The sequence below is a fragment of the Oncorhynchus tshawytscha genome, linkage group LG02 (assembly GCF_018296145.1).
Source record: "Oncorhynchus tshawytscha isolate Ot180627B linkage group LG02, Otsh_v2.0, whole genome shotgun sequence".
In the NCBI taxonomy this organism is placed as follows: Eukaryota; Metazoa; Chordata; class Actinopteri; order Salmoniformes; family Salmonidae; genus Oncorhynchus; species Oncorhynchus tshawytscha.
In genome coordinates, this window is record NC_056430.1 from 70,044 (window position 1) to 90,295 (window position 20,252).

Genomic DNA, 20,252 nt, shown 5'->3' on the forward strand with positions numbered 1-20,252 from the left:
AGTTGGGATACTTTTATTGGACAGCACAGACACGGCACTGACTCATATCTAACAAAAATGCAGGTTCCATTAAGACACATTTCCGTTTTCACCAAAAATGGACAAGCACATGAAGCAGATTGTATTGAAACTGTCTCTGTGCCTTTTTCTGCAGAGTTATTATTTTCTGCAGTTATTCTCCTTCAGCAGAGTTATTCTGGAATTATTCTCCTACAGCAGAGTTATTCTGCAGTTGTTCTCCTACAGCAGAGTTATTCTGCAGTTATTCTCCTACAGCAGAGTTATTCTGCAGTTATTCTCCTACAGCAGAGTTATTCTGCATTTATTCTCCTACAGCAGAGCTGTTCTGCAGTTATTCTCCTACAGCAGAGCTATTCTGCAGTTATTCTCCTACAGCAGAGTTATTCTGCAGTTATTCTCCTACAGCAGAGTTATTCTACAGTTATTCTCCTACAGCAGAGTTATTCTGCAGTTATTCTTCTACAGCAGAGTTATTCTGCAGTTATTCTCCTACAGCAGAGTTATTCTTCAGTTATTCTCCTTCAGCAGAGTTATTCTGCAGTTATTCTCCTACAGCAGAGTTATTCTTCTTCAGCAGAGTTATTCTGCCGTTATTCTCCTACAGCAGAGTTATTCTTCTTCAGCAGAGTTATTCTGCAGTTATTCTCCTACAGCAGAGTTATTCTGCAGTTATTCTCCTACAGCAGAGTTATTCTGCAGTTATTCTCCTACAGCAGAGTTATTCTGCAGTTATTCTCCTACAGCAGAGTTATTCTTCAGTTATTCTCCTTCAGCAGAGTTATTCTGCAGTTATTCTCCTACAGCAGAGTTATTCTGCAGTTATTCTCCTACAGCAGAGTTATTCTGCAGTTATTCTTCTACAGCAGAGTTATTCTGCAGTTATTCTTCTACAGCAGAGTTATTCTGCAGTTATTCTCCTACAGCAGAGTTATTCTGCAGTTATTCTCCTACAGCAGAGCTATTCTGCAGTTATTCTCCTACAGCAGAGTTATTCTGCAGTTATTCTCCTACAGCAGAGTTATTCTGCAGTTATTCTCCTACAGCAGAGTTATTCTGCAGTTATTCTCCTACAGCAGAGTTATTCTTCTACAGCAGAGTTATTCTGCAGTTATTCTTCTACAGCAGAGTTATTCTGCAGTTATTCTTCTACAGCAGAGTTATTCTTCAGTTATTCTCCTTCAGCAGAGTTTTTCTGCAGTTATTCTTCTTCAGCAGAGTTATTCTGCAGTTATTCTGCAGTTATTCTCCTTCAGCAGAGTTATTCTGCAGTTATTCTTCTTCAGCAGAGTTATTCTGCAGTTATTCTGCAGTTATTCTCCTTCAGCAGAGTTATTCTGCAGTTATTCTCCTTCAGCAGAGTTATTCTGCAGTTATTTTCCTTCAGCAGAGTTATTCTGCAGTTATTCTGCAGTTATTCTCCTTCAGCAGAGTTATTCTGCAGTTATTCTCCTTCAGCAGAGTTATTCTGCAGTTATTCTGCAGTTATTCTCCTACAGCAGAGTTATTCTGCAGTAATTCTGCAGTTATTCTCCTTCAGCAGAGTTATTCTGCAGTTATTCTCCTTCAGCAGAGTTATTCTGCAGTTATTCTGCAGTTAGTCTCCTTCAGCAGAGTTATTCTGCAGTTATTCTCCTTCAGCAGAGTTATTCTGCAGTTATTCTTCTTCAGCAGAGTTAAGTAAATAATGAATAAAGGCAGAGCAGCTTTCTGTCTTTCCACAGAGTAGGAACGATGGCGTTATGGTCTGGGTCTGATAATAAATAATAAACAAAAAATATTTAGGCGGACAATAAATAAGCATTATATTTTTCAAAATTATACAAATTTAAGGTACCAAATTGAGGTCACTCAAAACATTCAAGCACACATACTGTATTACAAGTTAAAGCATCACAAGGAAATACATTGAAATGCCACTCAAGGCACTGTTCATAAACCTTTTCATCACAAATTAATGTGTAGGATAGTTTTAAACACCCGTTTGAAATTCTCATTGCAGAGGGGGTATATGAACGGGTTCAAGGTAGAGTTAATATACCCAAGCCATATCGTGAACATATGTAGGTTGTGATGTACACAGGTTTGGCAGAAAGCCATGACCATAAAGACTATGAAGTAGGGGATCCAGCACATCATGAACCCAGCTATAATACAGCCCAGCTGCTTGGCCGCTTTGTGCTCCTTATGGACCTGAAGGCTCTGGATACGCTGCCTGGACTGGGCACAGAACTTCTGCCAGGTCTGCTTTAGAGTCAAAGCGTTGGCTGCAGCGTCCGGGTTAGTACCATCGTCAGGCTCTGAGTCCTCCTGAGGCGGGGGTGACTGGGGTGAATTATGGGGACATGGTGACGGGGATAAATTGACAGACTGGGTGAACTCGTTGTTGTAGAACATGGTGGTGTATCTCTGCATGTCAGATATCTGGGTTATCTCGCAGACGCCAGCCACAGAGTTTGACGGCACGGCTACCTTGCAGTCGTTCACGGATACGTAGAGTTTCTGAACGTTGTCGTCATAGTTTGTGAAGCCAAGAGGTAAAGAGGACAGGTTCAAAGGGGTCTCCGAGTCTGAATTCTTCTGCTGGAAAGACGAAGAGCCGCTCTTTCTTTTGTCCTTTACAGTCGTCTTCAGACGTTTTGTCATTCTGAGCACTGAATGACTGGAGTGAGAGTCTTTCTCAGACTTGGGTTCCCTGGGCGCGTTGGTTTCAACTGTATCTGTGGAGTCGTTCGGCTGGTCTAACGTGTACTGATCAAAGTCTGAGTTTCTTTCTTTCTTAGACTCGCAGTGGCTATTTCCTGTTTGGACTTTGTGTCCGATCCTGTTTTCCACCACGGAATCTGTGGGATTGATAATCCTCTCCCTCTCTCTGAAGTTCTGTCTCACAGCCATGTAGATGCGCGAGTAGAACCACAGCATCAACAGAGACGGAAGGTAGAAGTTAAACACTGAAGTTAAAACCTTAAACCAAGTAACAAACCGGAAATCAGTGTCACACTTATTCTCCATCTCCGGTTTGAGGTCGACCTGAACGAAGGACCTCCACCCTAGAATAGGAATAATCCACGTCATGGACATTAGCCAGGCCCCTGAGATCATAACGCTAGCTCTCCCTCTGGTCCGGTACTTCAGGTACCTCAGCGGCTCGTGAACGGACCGATACCGATCCAGACACAGTATAAACAGACTAAAGATGGAGGCTGTGCTGGCTACATAATCCATAATGAGCCAGAACTGACAGACGACCCTCCCCAGCCTCCACTCATCCTCCAGCAGATACACCAGGTTGAGGGGCATGACGGTGGCCCCGACGATGAGATCCGCCACGGAGAGGCTGACGATGTAGAGGTTGCCCACCGTGTGGAGGGTCCGCTCTTTCTTCACGGCGTAGAGTACCAGGATGTTCATGATGACGGTGAGCAACGACAGGAAGCCCAGGGAGACACCTACAATAGAATATTATAGCACAATTAATAGAATAGATACTTTATTGTCCATTGGTTAGAATGGACATCTGTCTTCTTCCTTTCCCAACATCCCCCAGAGCGCACACACATGCATACACACGCATACACACACACACACACTCAGGCATACGCACACACACACACACACACACACACACACACACACACACACACACACACACACACACACACACACACACACACACACACACACACACACACACACACACACACACACACACCTACCTACCTAGTAGGGTGTTGTGGAAGCTGTTGTGGTGCTGGAGTTGGAAGGAGCTGTTGAAATGCGACGGGACAGTCTCCTGGCCATACGGGTGTCTCCAGGTGCTGTTGAAAGGTGACGGGACAGTCTCCTGGCCATAGGGGTGTCTCCAGGTGCTGTTGAAAGGTGACGGGACAGTCTCCTGGCCATACGGGTGTCTCCAGGTGCTGTTGAAGTACCTATCACAGGATACAGTGGGTGTAAACGGTAGAGGGAAATGATTACTTGCCAGCTCTCCTCAACAGTCAGTCTAGTATAACAACCTCTCAATATATTTAATATGCAGATCTTTTGACAGCTATGCCACCTTCAACACGGTTTCATTTTCACATGTAACATGCATATCTACCGGTTAATCGAAATTCATTAGACACACACACACATGTTTTTTAAAGCACCTGTCCATGGGGATGTCAGGTGACTGAATAGACTCCATCACGGTTCTTTATGTTAAGTACTCTTCACCCCTCCTCTTCATCCTCTCTGGATCCCTTCACATGATGTCAGAAGTGTTGGAAACATCAGGTGAAACCACAGCAAATAGTATACATGCTGAATCAATCGCCATCAACCATTACCTACGGAGTCAAAACAAATCATAACAATAATCATTATTTCTCTTTTTGTGTCCCAAATGGCACCCTATTCCCTATATAGTGCACTATGTTTGACCAGAGCCAGGCGAAAGGGTGCAATTTGCATCGCAAGCAGTGAACGTAGCGGTCAGTGAACCTTTCGACCAGTGCACCTATCGGCCAGTGAACCTATCGACCAGTGAACCTATCGACCAGTGAACCTATCGGCCAGTGAACCTATCGACCAGTGCACCTATCGGCCAGTGCACCTATCGGCCAGTGCACCTATCGGCCAGTGAACCTATCGGCCAGTGAACCTCCCAGCTAGTGAACCTAGCAACCAGTGAACCTAGCAGCCAGTTATCCTAGCAGTAAGTGAACCTAGCAGTAAGTGAACCTAGCGGCCAGTGAACCTAGCGGCCAGTGAACCTAGCGGCCAGTGAACCTAGCGGCCAGTGAACTTAACGGCCAGTGAACCTAGCAAGCCAGTGAACCTAGCGGCCAGTTAACCTAGCGGCCAGTGAGCCTAGCGGCCAGTGAACCTAGCGGCCAGTGAACCTAGCCGCCAGTGAACCTAACGGCCAGTGAACCTAGCAAGCCAGTGAACCTAGCAGCCAGTGAACCTAGCGGCCAGTGAACCTAGCGGCCAGTGAACCTAGCAAGCCAGTGAACCTAGCGGCCAGTGAACCTAGCGGCCAGTGAACCTAGCGGCCAGTGAACCTAGCGTCCAGTGAACCTAGCGGCCAGTGATCCTAGCGGCCAGTGAACCTAGCGGCCAGTGAACCTAGCAGTAAGGTAACCTAGCAGCCAGTGAAACTAGCAGCCAGTGAACCTAGCAAGCCAGTGAACCTAGCGGCCAGTGAACCTAGCGGCCAGTGAACTTAGCGGCCAGTGCACCTATCGGCCAGTGAACCTATCGGCCAGTGAACCTATCGGCCAGTGAACATAGCACCCCATGTACCTCCCGGCCAGTGAACCTAGCAGCAAGTGAACCTAGCAGCCAGTGAACATAGCAGCCCGGGCTCTTCCTGGCCAGTGTACCTAGCGGCCAGTGTACCTAGCAGCCAGGTAACGTAGCAGCCAGTGTACCTCCCAGCTAGTGAACCTAGCAACCAGTGAACCTAGCAGCCAGTTATCCTAGCAGTAAGTGAACCTAGCAGTAAGTGAACCTAGCGGCCAGTGAACCTAGCGGCCAGTGAACCTAGCGGCCAGTGAACCTAGCGGCCAGTGAACTTAACGGCCAGTGAACCTAGCAAGCCAGTGAACCTAGCGGCCAGTTAACCTAGCGGCCAGTGAGCCTAGCGGCCAGTGAACCTAGCGGCCAGTGAACCTAGCGGCCAGTGAACCTAACGGCCAGTGAACCTAGCAAGCCAGTGAACCTAGCAGCCAGTAAACCTAGCGGCCAGTGAACCTAGCGGCCAGTGAACCTAGCAAGCCAGTGAACCTAGCGGCCAGTGAACCTAGCGGCCAGTGAACCTAGCGGCCAGTGAACCTAGCGGCCAGTGATCCTAGCGGCCAGTGATCCTAGCGGCCAGTGAACCTTGCGGCCAGTGAACCTAGCAGTAAGGTAACCTAGCAGCCAGTGAAACTAGCAGCCAGTGAACCTAGCAAGCTAGTGAACCTAGCGGCCAGTGAACCTAGCGGCCAGTGAACTTAGCGGCCAGTGAACCTAACAGCCAGTGAACCTAGCGGCCAGTGAACCTAGCAGTAAGGTAACCTAGCAGCCAGTGAAACTAGCAGCCAGTGAACCTAGCAAGCCAGTGAACCTAGCAGCCAGTTAACCTAGCGGCCAGTGAACCTAGCGGCCAGTGAACCTAGTAGCCAGTGAAACTAGCAGCCAGTTATCCAAGCAGTAAGTGAACCTAGCAGCCAGTGAACCTAGTAGCCAGTGAACCTAGCAGCCAGTTTTCCAAGCAGTAAGTGAACCTAGCTGCAAGTGAATCTAGCAGCCAGTGAACCTTGCGGCCAGTGAACCTAGCAGCCATTTATTCTAGCAGTAAGTGAACCTAGCAGCCAGTGAACCTTGCGGCCAGTGAACCTAGCAGCCAGTGATCCTAGCAAGTAAGTGAACCTAGCAGTAAGGTAACCTAGCAGCCAGTGAAACTAGCAGCCAGTGAACCTAGCAGTAAGGTAACCTAGCGGCCAGTGAACCAAGCTGCCAGTGAAACTAGCGGCCAGTGAACCTAGTTGCCAGTGAACCTATCGGCCAGTGAACCTATCGGCCAGTGAACGTAGCACCCAGCGATCCTAGCAAGCCAGTGAACCTAGCGGCCAGTGAACCTACCGGCCAGTGAACCTATCGAACAGTGAACCTAGCGGCCAGTGAACCTAGCAGCCAGTGAACCTAGCAGCCAGTGAACCTAGCGGCCAGTGAACCTAGCAGCCAATGATCCTAGCAAGCCAGTGAACCTAGCGGTAAGGTAACCTAGTGGCCAGTGAACCTAACAGCCAGTGAACCTAGCAGCCAGTAAACTAGGATTAATACATCTGAAGCATCAAATACACTTGCACTATGAACCCTGGTTTTACCTGGGTCAGTCTTCAGTTAATCTGTCCCCAGGCTCAATTGATAGAGCAGGCTGGTATACCAGATTAGCCCTCGGCCATTTCAGGTTAACGGACCCTGGTTTGGAACCCTGGTCCGCAGGTTATCATGATAAAAGTGTTAGCATATAAAGGCTTTGATACCACAGTGGCTCCAGCCTCGATCACCTTTCAGCAGAAAAACAGGCAGTGGCTAACATGGCACCCTATTCCCTATATAGTACACTACTTTTGACCACAGCCCTATTGGCCCAAGAGCCCTATGCAGGCCTGGTAGTGCACTACGTATGGAATATGGAACCATTTTGGATGCAATATATCTGGCAGAAGTAGAACACAAGCATGAATGAGTGGTAGCAGTGTGAATGTGTGGTAGCAGTATGAATGAGTGGTAGCAGTATGAATGAGTGGTAGCATGGTGAATGAGTGGTAGCAGTGTGAATGAGTGGTAGCAGTATGAATGAGTGGTAGCAGTATGAATGAGTGGTAGCAGTATGAATGAGTTGTAGCAGTATGAATGAGTGGTGGTAGCAGTATGAATGAGTGGTAAGATGAGTGGTAGCAGTATGAATGAGTGGTAGCAGTATGAATGAGTGTGAATGAGTGGTAGCAGTGTGAATGAGTGGTAGCAGTGTGAATGAGTGGCAGCAGTGTGAATGAGTGGTAGCAGTGTGAATGGTGGTAGCAGTATGAATAAGTGGTATGAAGTGGTAGCAGTATGAATGAGTGGTAGCATGGTGAATGAGTGGTAGCAGTGTGAATGAGTGGTAGCAGTATGAATGAGTGGTAGCAGTATGAATGAGTGGTAGCAGATGGAATGAGTGGTAGCAGTGTGAATGAGTGGTAGCAGCGTGAATGAGTGGTAGCAGCGTGAATGAGTGGTAGCAGATGGAATAAGTGGTAGCACTGTGAATGAATGGTAGCAGTGTGAAGCCCTATGCAGGCCTGGTAGTGCACTACGTATGGAATATGGAACCATTTTGGATGCAATATATCTGGCAGAAGTAGAACACAAGCATGAATGAGTGGTAGCAGTGTGAATGAGTGGTGGCAGTGTGAATGAGTGGTAGCAGCTGGAATGAGTGGTAGCAGATGGAATGAGTGGTAGCAGTGTGAACGAGTGGTAGCAGATGGAATGAGTGGTAGCAGTGTGAATGAGTGGTAGCAGTATGAATGAGTGGTAGCAGATGAATGAGTGGTAGCAGTGTGAACGAGTGTTAACAGTGAGAACGAGTGGTAGCAGTGTGAACAAGTGGTAGCAGATGGAATGAGTGGTAGCAAGGGGAACGAGTGGTAGCAGATGGAATGAGTGGTAGCAGTGTGAATGAGTGGTAGCAGTGTGAATGAGTGGTAGCAGTGTGAATGAGTGGTAGCAGTGTGAATGAGTGGTAGCAGTGTGAATGAGTGGTAGCAGTGTGAATGAGTGGTAGCAGTGTGAATGAGTGGTAGCAGTGTGAATGAGTGGTAGCAGTGTGAATGAGTGGTAGCAGTGTGAATGAGTGGTAGCAGTGTGAATGAGTGGTAGCAGTGTGAATGAGTGGTAGAGTGGTAGCAGTGTGAATGAGTGGTAGCAGTGTGAATGAGTGGTAGCAGTGTGAATGAGTTGTAGCAGTGTGAATGAGTGGTAGCAGTGTGAATGAGTGGTAGCAGTGTGAATGAGTGGTAGCAGTGTGAATGAGTGGTAGCAGTGTGAATGAGTGGTAGCAGTGGAGTGTTCAATATCAGCAACAACAAAAATTGTAATGGATATATTACATCATAATTACTATTTAAAGTGACACACGCATACTCATCTCTTCTTCATGTAATGTTCATGTATTACCTCCAGCACATTTACCATCATTATGTGGTTAGAGAGTTAGAATGCATTACGCTTCTCGCACAACGGTATGGAAGCCTTGATACATGGGAACAATGGACTGAAACAAATAGACCTTGGGTTGGTTGCTTTGGAGACAGACCAATAGACTGTATTGAATTAGTTTCCTAAGAGACATAACATCATTTCAAGCAATTGTGTTGCCTTAATTAAGAGAGACACTTTAAAACGAATCCTCTTTACCAGTACATTATGCATCGCTTGTAATTATTATAAACCCCTCACTGAACCCCCCCACTGTTTCATTAACCCCTCACTGAACCCCCACTGATACATTAACCCCTCACTGAACACCCACTACTGTATTAACCCCTCACTGAACCCCCGCACTGTTTCATTACAACCTCACTGAACCCCCCCACTGATACATTAACCCCTCACTGAACCCCCACTACTGTATTACCCCCTCACTGAACCCCCACTGTTTCATTACCCCTCACTGAACCCCCACTGTTTCATTACCCCCTCACTGAACCCCCGCTGTTTCATTAACCCCTCACTGAACCCCCACTACTGTATTACCCCCTCACTGAACCCCCACTGTTTCATTAACCCCTCACTGAACCCCCCCACTGTTTCATTAACCCCTCACTGAACCCCCACTACTGTATTACCCACTCACTGAACCCCCACTGTTTCATTAACCCCTCACTTAACCCCCCACTGTTTCATTAACCCCTCACTGAACCCCCACTACTGTATTACCCCCTCACTGAACCCCCACTACTGTATTAACCCCTCACTGAACCCCCACTGCTTCATTAACCCCTCACTGAACCCCCACTACTGTATTACCCCCTCACTGAACCCCCCACTGTTTCATTAACCACTCACTGAACCCCCACACTGATACATTACCCCCTCACTGAACCCCCACTACTGTATTAACACCTCGCTGAACCCCCACTGTTTCATTAACCCCTCACTGAACCCCCACTACTGTATAAACCCCTCACTGAACCCCTACTACTGTATTAACCCCTCACTGAACCCCCACTACTGTATAAACCCCTCACTGAACCCCACTACTGTATAAATCCCTCACTGAACCCCCACTACTGTATAAACCCCTCACTGAACCCCCACTACTGTATTAACCCCTCACTGAACCCCCTACTGATACATTACCCCCTCACTGAACCCCCCACTGATACATTAACCCCTCACTGAACCCCCACTGTATTACCCCCTCACTGAACCCCCCACTGTATAAATTAACCCCTCATTGAACCCCCACTGTTTCATTACCCCTCACTGAATCCCCCACTGTTTCATTAACCCCTCACTGAACCCCCACTACTGTATTACCCCCTCAATGAACCCCCACTGTTTCATTAACCCCTCACTGAACCCCTCCCCACTGTTTCATTAACCCCTCACTGAAACCCCACTACTGTATTACCCCCTCACTGAACCCCCACTACTGTATTAACCCCTCACTGAACCCCCACTACTGTATTAACCCCTCACTGAACCCCCACTGTTTCATTAACCCCTCACTTAACCCCCCACTGTTTCATTAACCCTCACTGAACCCCCACTACTGTATTACCCCCTCACTGAACCCCCACTACTGTATTAACCCCTCACTGAACCCCCACTGCTTCATTAACCCCTCACTGAACCCCTACTTTGGCATTACCCCCTCACTGAACCCCCACTACTGTATTACCCCCTCACTGAACCCCCACTGTTTCATTAACCACTCACTGAACCCCCACACTGATACATTACCCCCTCACTGAACCCCCACTACTGTATTAACACCTCGCTGAACCCCCACTGTTTCATTAACCCCTCACTGAACCCCCACTACTGTATAAACCCCTCACTGAACCCCTACTACTGTATTAACCCCTCACTGAACCCCCACTACTGTATAAACCCCTCACTGAACCCCCACTACTGTATAAATCCCTCACTGAACCCCCACTACTGTATAAACCCCTCACTGAACCCCCACTACTGTATTAACCCCTCACTGAACCCCCTACTGATACATTACCCCTCAATGAACCCCCCACTGATACATTAACCCCTCACTGAACCCCCACTGTATTACCCCCTCACTGAACCCCCACTGTATAAATTAACCCCTCATTGAACCCCCACTGTTTCATTACCCCCTCACTGAATACCCCCACTGTTTCATTAACCCTCACTGAACCCCCACTACTGTATTACCCCCTCAATGAACCCCCACTGTTTCATTAACCCTCACTGAACCCCTCCCCACTGTTTCATTAACCCCTCACTGAAACCCCACTACTGTATTACCCCCTCACTGAACCCCCACTACTGTATTAACCCCTCACTGAACCCCCAACTGCTTCATTAACCCCTCACTGAACCCCCTACTGATGCATTACCCCCTCTCTGAACCCCCACTACTGTATTACCCCCTCACTGAACCCCCACTGTTTCATTAACCACTCACTGAACCCCCACACTGATACATTACCCCCTCACTGAACCCCCACTACTGTATTAACCCCTCGCTGAACCCCCACTACTGTATTAAACCCTCACTGAACCCCCACTACTGTATAAACCCCTCACTGAACCCCCACTACTGTATAAATCCCTCACTGAACCCCCACTACTGTATAAACCCCTCACTGAACCCCCACTACTGTATAAACCCCTCACTGAACCCACACTACTGTATTAACCCCTCACTGAACCCCCTACTGATACATTACCCCTCACTGAACCCCCACTACAGTATAAACCCCTCACTGAACCCCCACTACTGTATTAACCCCTCACTGAACCCCCTACTGATACATTACCCCTCATTGAACCCCCACTGCTGCATAACCCCCTCACTGAACCCCCACCCCCACTACTGTATTACCCCTCACTGAACCCCCACTACTGCATTACCCCTCACTGAACCCCCACTACTGTATTACCCTCTCATTGAACCCCCACTACTGTATTACCCCCTCACTGAACCCCCACTACTGTATAAACCCCTCACTGAACCCCCACTACTGTATTACCCCCTCACTGAACCCGCACTACTGTATTACCCTCTCATTGAACCCCCAATACTGTATTACCCCCTCACTGAACCCCCACTACTGTATAAACCCCTCACTGAACCCCTACTACTGTATTACCCCCTCACTGAACCCCCACTACTCTATTACCCCTCACTGAACCCCCCACTACTGTATAAACCCCTCACTGAACTCCCACTACTGTATTACCCCCTCACTGAACCCCCACTACTGTATAAACCCCTCACTGAACCCCTACTACTGTATTACCCCCTCACTGAACCCCCACTACTCTATTACCCCCTCACTGAACCCCCACTACTGTATAAACCTTTCACTGAACCCCCACTACTGTATTACCCCCTCACTGAACCCCCACTACTGTATTACCCCCTCACTGAACCCCCACTACTGTATAAACCCCTCACTGAACCCCCACCACTGTATTACCCCCTCACTGAACCCCCACTACTGTATAAACCCCTCACTGAACCCCCACTACTGTATTACCCCCTCACTGAACCCCCACTATCAAATCAAATCAAATGTTATTTGTCACATACACATGGTTGGCAGATGTTAATGCGAGTATTGCGAAATACTAGTGCTTCTAGTTCCGACAATGCAGTAATAACCAACAAGTAATCTAGCTAACAATTCCAAAACTACTACCTTATAGACACAAGTGTAAGGGGATAAAGAATATGTACATAAAGATATATGAATGAGTGATGGTACAGAGCGGCATAGGCAAGATACAGTAGATGGTATTGAGTGCAGTATATATATATGAGATGAGTATGTAAACAAAGTGGCATAGTTAAAGTGGCTAGTGATACATGTATTACATAAGGATGCAGTAGATGATATAGAGTACAGTATATACGTATACATATGAGATGAATAATGTAGGGTATGTAAACATTATATTAGGTAGCATTGTTTAAAGTGTCTAGTGATATATTTTACATCATTTCCCATCAATTCCCATTATTAAAGTGGCTGGAGTTGAGTCAGTGTGTTGGCAGCAGCAACTCAATGTTAGTGGTGGCTGTTTAACAGTCTGATGGCCTTGAGGTAGAAGCTGTTTTTCAGTCTCTCGGTCCCAGCTTTGATGCACCTGTACTGACCTCGCCTTCTGGATGATAACGGGGTGAACAGGCAGTGGCTCGGGTGGTTGTTGTCCTTGATGATCTTTATGGCTTTCCTGTGACATCGGGTGGTGTAGGTGTCCTGGAGGGCAGGTAGTTTGCCCCCGGTGATGCGTTGTGCAGACCTCACTACCCTCTGGAGAGCCTTACGGTTGTGGGCGGAGCAGTTGCCGTACCAGGCGGCGATACAGCCCGACAGGATGCTCTCGATTGTGCATCTGTAGAAGTTTGTGAGTGCTTTTGGTGACAAGGCGAATTTCTTCAGCCTCCTGAGGTTGAAGAGGCGCTGCTGCGCCTTCTTCACGATGCTGTCTGTGTGGGTGGACCAATTCAGTTTGTCTGTGATGTGTACGCCGAGGAACTTAAAACTTACTACCCTCTCCACTACTGTTCCATCGATGTGGATAGGGGGGTGTTCCCTCTGCTGTTTCCTGAAGTCCACAATCATCTCCTTAGTTTTGTTGACGTTGAGTGTGAGGTTATTTTCCTGACACCACACTCCGAGGGCCCTCACCTTCTCCCTGTAGGCCGTCTCGTCGTTGTTGGTAATCAAGCCTACCACTGTTGTGTCGTCCGCAAACTTGATGATTGAGTTGGAGGTGTGCGTGGCCACGCAGTCGTGGGTGAACAGGGAGTACAGGAGAGGGCTCAGAACGCACCCTTGTGGGGTCAGCGGGGTGGAGATGTTGTTGCCTAACCTCACCACCTGGGGCGGCCCGTCAGGAAGTCCAGTACCCAGTTGCACAGGGCGGGTCGAGACCCAGGGTCTCGAGCTTGATGACGAGCTTGGAGGGCACTATGGTGTTAAATGCCGAGCTGTAGTCGATGAACAGTATTCCCACATAGGTATTCCTCTTGACCAGATGGGTTAGGGCAGTGAGCAGTGTGGTTGAGATTGCATCGTCTGTGGACCTATTTGGGCGGTAAGCAAATTGGAGTGGGTCTAGGGTGCCAGGTAGGGTGGAGGTGATATGGTCCTTGACTAGTCTCTCAAAGCACTTCATGATGACGGAAGTTAGTGCTACGGGGCGGTAGTCGTTTAGCTGAGTTACCTTAGCTTTCTTGGGAACAGGAACAATGGTGGCCCTTTTGAAGCATGTGGGAACAACAGACTGGGATAGGGATTGATTGAATATGTCCGTAAACACACCAGCCAGCTGGTCTGCGCATGCTCTGAGGGCGCGGCTGGGGATGCCGTCTGGGCCTGCAGCCTTGCTGCACTACTGTATTACCCCTCACTGAACCCCCACTACTGTATAAACCCCTCACTGAACCCCCACTACAGTATTAACCCCTCACTGAACCCCCACTACTGTATTACCCCCTCACTGAACCCGCACTACTGTATTACCCCCTCACTGAATCCCCCTACAGATGCATTACCCCTCACTGAACCCCCACTGCTGTATTACCCCCTCACTGAACACCCCCACTGTTTCGTTAACCCCTCACTGAACCCCCACTACTGTATTACCCCCTCACTGAACCCCCCACTGATGCATTACCCCCTCACTGAACCCCCCCCACTGATGCATTACCCCCTCACTGAACCCCCACTACTGTATTAACCCCTCACTGAACCCCCACTGTTTCATTAACCCCTCACTGAACCCCCACTACTGTATTACCCCCACACTGAATCCCCCTACTGATGCATTACCCCTCACTGAACCCCCACTACTGTATTACCCCTCACTGAATCCCCTACTGATGCATTACCCCCTCACTGAACCTCCACTACTGTATTAACCCCTCACTGAACCCACACTACTGTATAAACCCCTCACGGAACCCCCACTACTGATACATTACCCCCTCACTGAACCCCCACTACTCTATTACCCCCTCACTGAACCCCCCACTACTGTATTACCCCCTCACGGAACCCCCACTACTGCATTACCCCCTCACTGAACCCCCACTACTGCATTACCCCGTCACTGAACCCCCACTACTGTATTACCCCCTCACTGAACCCCCACTGTTTCATTAACCCCTCACTGAACCCCCACTACTGTATTACCCCCTCACTGAATCCCCTACTGATGCATTACCCCCTCACTGAACCCCCACTACAGTATTACCCCTCACTGAACCCCCACTACTGTATTAACCCCTCACTGAACCCCCACACTGATGCATTACCCCTAACTGACCCCCCACTGATGCATTACCCCCTCACTGAACCCCCACCCCCACTGATGCATCACCCCCTCACTGAACCCCCACTACTGTATTACCCCCTCACTGAACCCCCACCCCCACTGCTGCATTACCCCCTCACTGAACCCCCACCCCCACTGCTGCATTACCCCCTCACTGAACCCCCCACCCCCACTGCTGCATTACCCCTCACTGAACCCCTCACTGCTGCATTACCCCCTCACTGAACCCCCATGCTCACTTCCGCAAAAGAGACCCAATCTAGTATGAACATGTTGTATAACACACTGACTATACCTAACATTTGGAACCCCTTCCTTATATGGAGTTCCATCCCCCCTCCCCTTTTTGCCCTCAGAACAGCCTCAATTTGTCAGGCATGGACTCTACAAAGGTGTCAATGTAACGGATGTGAAACGGCTAGCTAGTTAGCGGTGTTCGCGCTAAATAGCATTTCAATCGGTGACGTCACTTGCTCTGAGACCTTGAAGTAGTAGTTCCCCCTTGCTCTGCAAGGGCTGCGGCTTTTGTGAAGGGCTGGGTAACGATGCTTCGTGGGTGACTGTTGTTGATGTGTGCAGAGGGTCCCTGGTTCGTGCCCGGGTATGGGCGAGGGGATGGTCTAAAGTTATACTGTTACATCAAGAACATTCCACAAGAATGCCGGCCCATGTTGACTCCAATGCTTACCACAGTTGCGGGCACATTTAATATTAGCAGTTCTGTTCAGCAGTGGGAAGGATTCCACTCCCAGCACACACAGCCTACATCAGCTGGTTAGCTGTGAGCGAGCAGGTGATGAGTTTGGGCAGACAGGCAGACAGGCTCAGCTCCGGCTCCGATTATACACCTAGCGCTTATTGTTTTGTAAACTAAAGTAAATCATAACTTCAATGAAGAATAATATAATATATATAAATATCATAAATATCATAAATATCATACCATTTAATGGGCCAATCTGCAGTCATTACATACCAATCTGCAGTCGCTACATACCAATCTGCAGTCGCTACATTTTTGGACTTGAGTGACCAAATGCGTCCTCTTTGGCCTCATGGGTGGAATGTAATTCATATTTTTCATGACTTCATGATAAATAAAGATTACTTAAAAAATAATACAAAAACTGTTTCTATGTCAAACAATTTTGTTATATTTCAGTCTTTTGTGATTAATATAAAGTCCAATATTTGGATGCAATCTCAAAATGTAATACATTTCAACTGATGTATCTGATATGGTACAGGTGTCTTATTTTTATAGCCCCATAATCATGTGTGTGTGAGGTGTACACTTTTGTTTCAAAGTAGATTTGTATAAGACTACCAAGAATCACTCTATGTGACCCTGATTTAGCCAATAGCAGTACAAGGTTAATGATATACACTCCACTTTGTATGTATTTGGACATTGAAGCTGACATTTTTCAATGTGGCTCTATACTTCAGCATTTTGGATTTAGAGATCAAATGTTTCACATAAGAGGACAGTACAGAATGTCACCTTTTAATTTGAGGCTATTTACATACGTATTTATTTTTACAGTTCAGAAATGAAAGCACTTTATAAGTATCTAGTCCTATGAAATGAGGATGTCATACATTTTTGGACAAATTCACTTCTAGTGTATTTAAAATAGTCAATCGTATTGTATTTGGTCGCATATTCATTACACACAATGCATACATCATGCTTGTGACTCTACACACTTGGCCTGATGTATTTACAACTTGTTTTGGTTGTTTTTCAGATTAGGTTTTGTACAATGATGAAAAGTGAAAAAGTAATAGAGGGACAAAGATTATAAACCCCCTCCCAAAATGATAATCTCCCATTATTAATGTCATGGAGATAGATTTGGAATGTCTTGGAGATAAATTAACTACATAATAACCACGTAATAACTACATAATAACAACATAATATGTAACATAATAACTAATATAATAACTACATGATAACGACATAATAACTATATAATAACTAACATACTGACTACATAATAACTAACATACTGACTAACAAAATAACCACATGATAACTACATAATAACTACATAATGACCACATAATAACTACATGAGAACTAACATACAACCTACATAATAACTAACATAATAACCACATAATAACTAACATACGGACTAACATAATGACTAACATAATAACTAACATACGGACTAACATAATGACTAACATAATAACTAACGTAATAACTAATATACTGACTAACATAATAACTACATAATAACTAACATAATAACTACATAATAACTACATAATAACTAACATAATAACTATACAATAACTAACATAATAACTACATAATAACTAGCATAATAACTATATAATAACTAACATAGTAACTACATAATAACTAACATAATAACTACATAATAACTACATAATAACTACATAATAACTGCATAATAACTAACTAACATAATAACTATATAATAACTAACGTAATAACTGCATGATAACTAACATAATAACTATATAATAACTAACATAATAACTACATAATAACTACATACTGACTAACATACTAACATAATAACTACATAATAACTACATAATAACTAACATAATAACTACATAATACCTAACATAATGACTACATAATAACTAACATAATAACTAACATAATGGCGGCATAATAACTAACATAATAACTAACATAATAACTAACATAAAAACTACATTATGACTACATAATAACTACATACTGACTAACATACTGACTAACATACTGACTAACATACTGACTAACATACTGACTAACATACTGACTACATAATAACTAACATAATGGCGGCATAATAACTACATACTGACTAACATACTAACATAATAACTAACATAATAACTAACATAATAACTACATAATGACTACATAATAACTAACATACTGACTAACATACTGACTAACATACTGACTAACATAATAACTAGATAATGACTAACATAATAACTAACATAGTCACGAACATACTGACTAACATACTGACTAACATAATAACTACATAATGACTAACATAATAACTACATAATACCTAACATAATGACTAACATAATGACTACATAATAACTACATAATAACTAACATAATGACTAACATAATAACTACATAATGACTACATAATAACTAACATACTGACTAACATACTGACTAACATACTGACTAACATAATAACTAACATACTGACTAACATAATAACTAACATAATCACGAACATACTGACTAACATACTGACTAACATAATGACTACATAATAACTACATAATAGCTAACATAATAACTACATAATAACTACATAATACCTAACATAATGACTACATAATAATTAACATAATAACTATATACTGACTACATAATAACTAACATAATAACTAACATACTGACTAACATAATGACTACATAATAACTAACATAATAACTAACATAATAACTAACATACTGACTAACATACTGACTAACATAATGACTACATAATAACTAACATACTGACTAACATAATGACTACATAATAACTAACATACTGACTAACATAATGACTACATAATAACTAACATAATAACTTACATACTGACTAACATTATAACTAACATACTGACTAACATACTGACTAACATACTGACTAACATACTGACTAACATAATAACTTACATACTGACTAACATTATAACTAACATACTGACTAACATACTGACTAACATAATGACTACATAATAACTACATAATAACTAACATAATAACTAACATACTGACTAACATACTGACTAACATACTGACTAACATACTGACTAACATACTGACTAACATACTGACTACATAATAACTAACATAATGGCGGCATAATAACTACATACTGACTAACATACTAACATAATAACTAACATAATAACTAACATAATAACTACATAATGACTACATAATAACTAACATACTGACTAACATACTGACTAACATACTGACTAACATAATAACTAACATACTGACTAACATAATAACTAACATAATCACGAACATACTGACTAACATACTGACTAACATAATAACTAGATAATGACTAACATAATAACTAACATAGTCACGAACATACTGACTAACATACTGACTAACATAATAACTACATAATGACTAACATAATAACTACATAATACCTAACATAATGACTAACATAATGACTACATAATAACTACATAATAACTAACATAATGACTAGCATAATGACTAACATAATAACTACATAATAGCTAACATAATGACTACATAATAACTACATAATACCTAACATAATGACTACATAATAACTACATAATAGCTAACATAATAACTACATAATAACTACATAATACCTAACATAATGACTACATAATAATTAACATAATAACTATATACTGACTACATAATAACTAACATAATAACTAACATAACAACTAACATACTGACTAACATAATAACTAACATACTGACTAACATACTGACTAACATACTGACTAACATAATGACTACATAATAACTAACATACTGACTAACATAATGACTACATAATAACTAACATAATAACTAACATACTGACTAACATACTGACTAACATACTGACTAACATAATAACTTACATACTGACTAACATTATAACTAACATACTGACTAACATACTGACTAACATACTGACTAACATACTGACTAACATTATAACTAACATACTGACTAACATACTGACTAACATACTGACTAACATAATGACTACATAATAACTACATAATAACTAACATAATAACTAACATAATAACTAACATACTGACTAACATAATGACTACATAATAACTACATAATAACTAACATAATAACTAAGATACTGACTAACATTATGACTACCTAATAACTAACATAAAAGCTACATAATAACTACATAATGACTAACATAATAACCAACATACTGACTAACATAATAACTAACATACTGACTAACATAATAACTACATAATGACTAACATAATAACTACATAATAACTAACATAATAACTACATAATGACTAACATACTGACTAACATAATAACCAACATACTGACTAACATAATAACTGCATAATAACTACATAATGACTAACATAATAACCAACATACTGACTAACATAATAACTACATAATAACT

General features: G+C 43.8%; 1 protein-coding gene across 1 annotated transcript in view; it reads right to left on the minus strand.

Annotated features, from left to right (window-relative positions):
* Positions 1-1,640: 1,640 nt before the first annotated feature.
* The window catches only part of LOC112239996 (histamine H1 receptor-like), a 78,716-nt gene continuing 60,104 nt past the window's right edge, over positions 1,641-20,252 (minus strand). The window contains exons 2-3 of the mRNA XM_042304847.1: positions 3,739-3,950; positions 1,641-3,467 (exon numbers count right to left, since the gene is read on the minus strand). Of these exons, the coding sequence (XP_042160781.1) occupies positions 1,966-3,467; positions 3,739-3,950 (1,714 nt within the window). The 3' untranslated portion in view covers positions 1,641-1,965. The remainder of the gene's footprint in view (positions 3,468-3,738; positions 3,951-20,252) is intronic.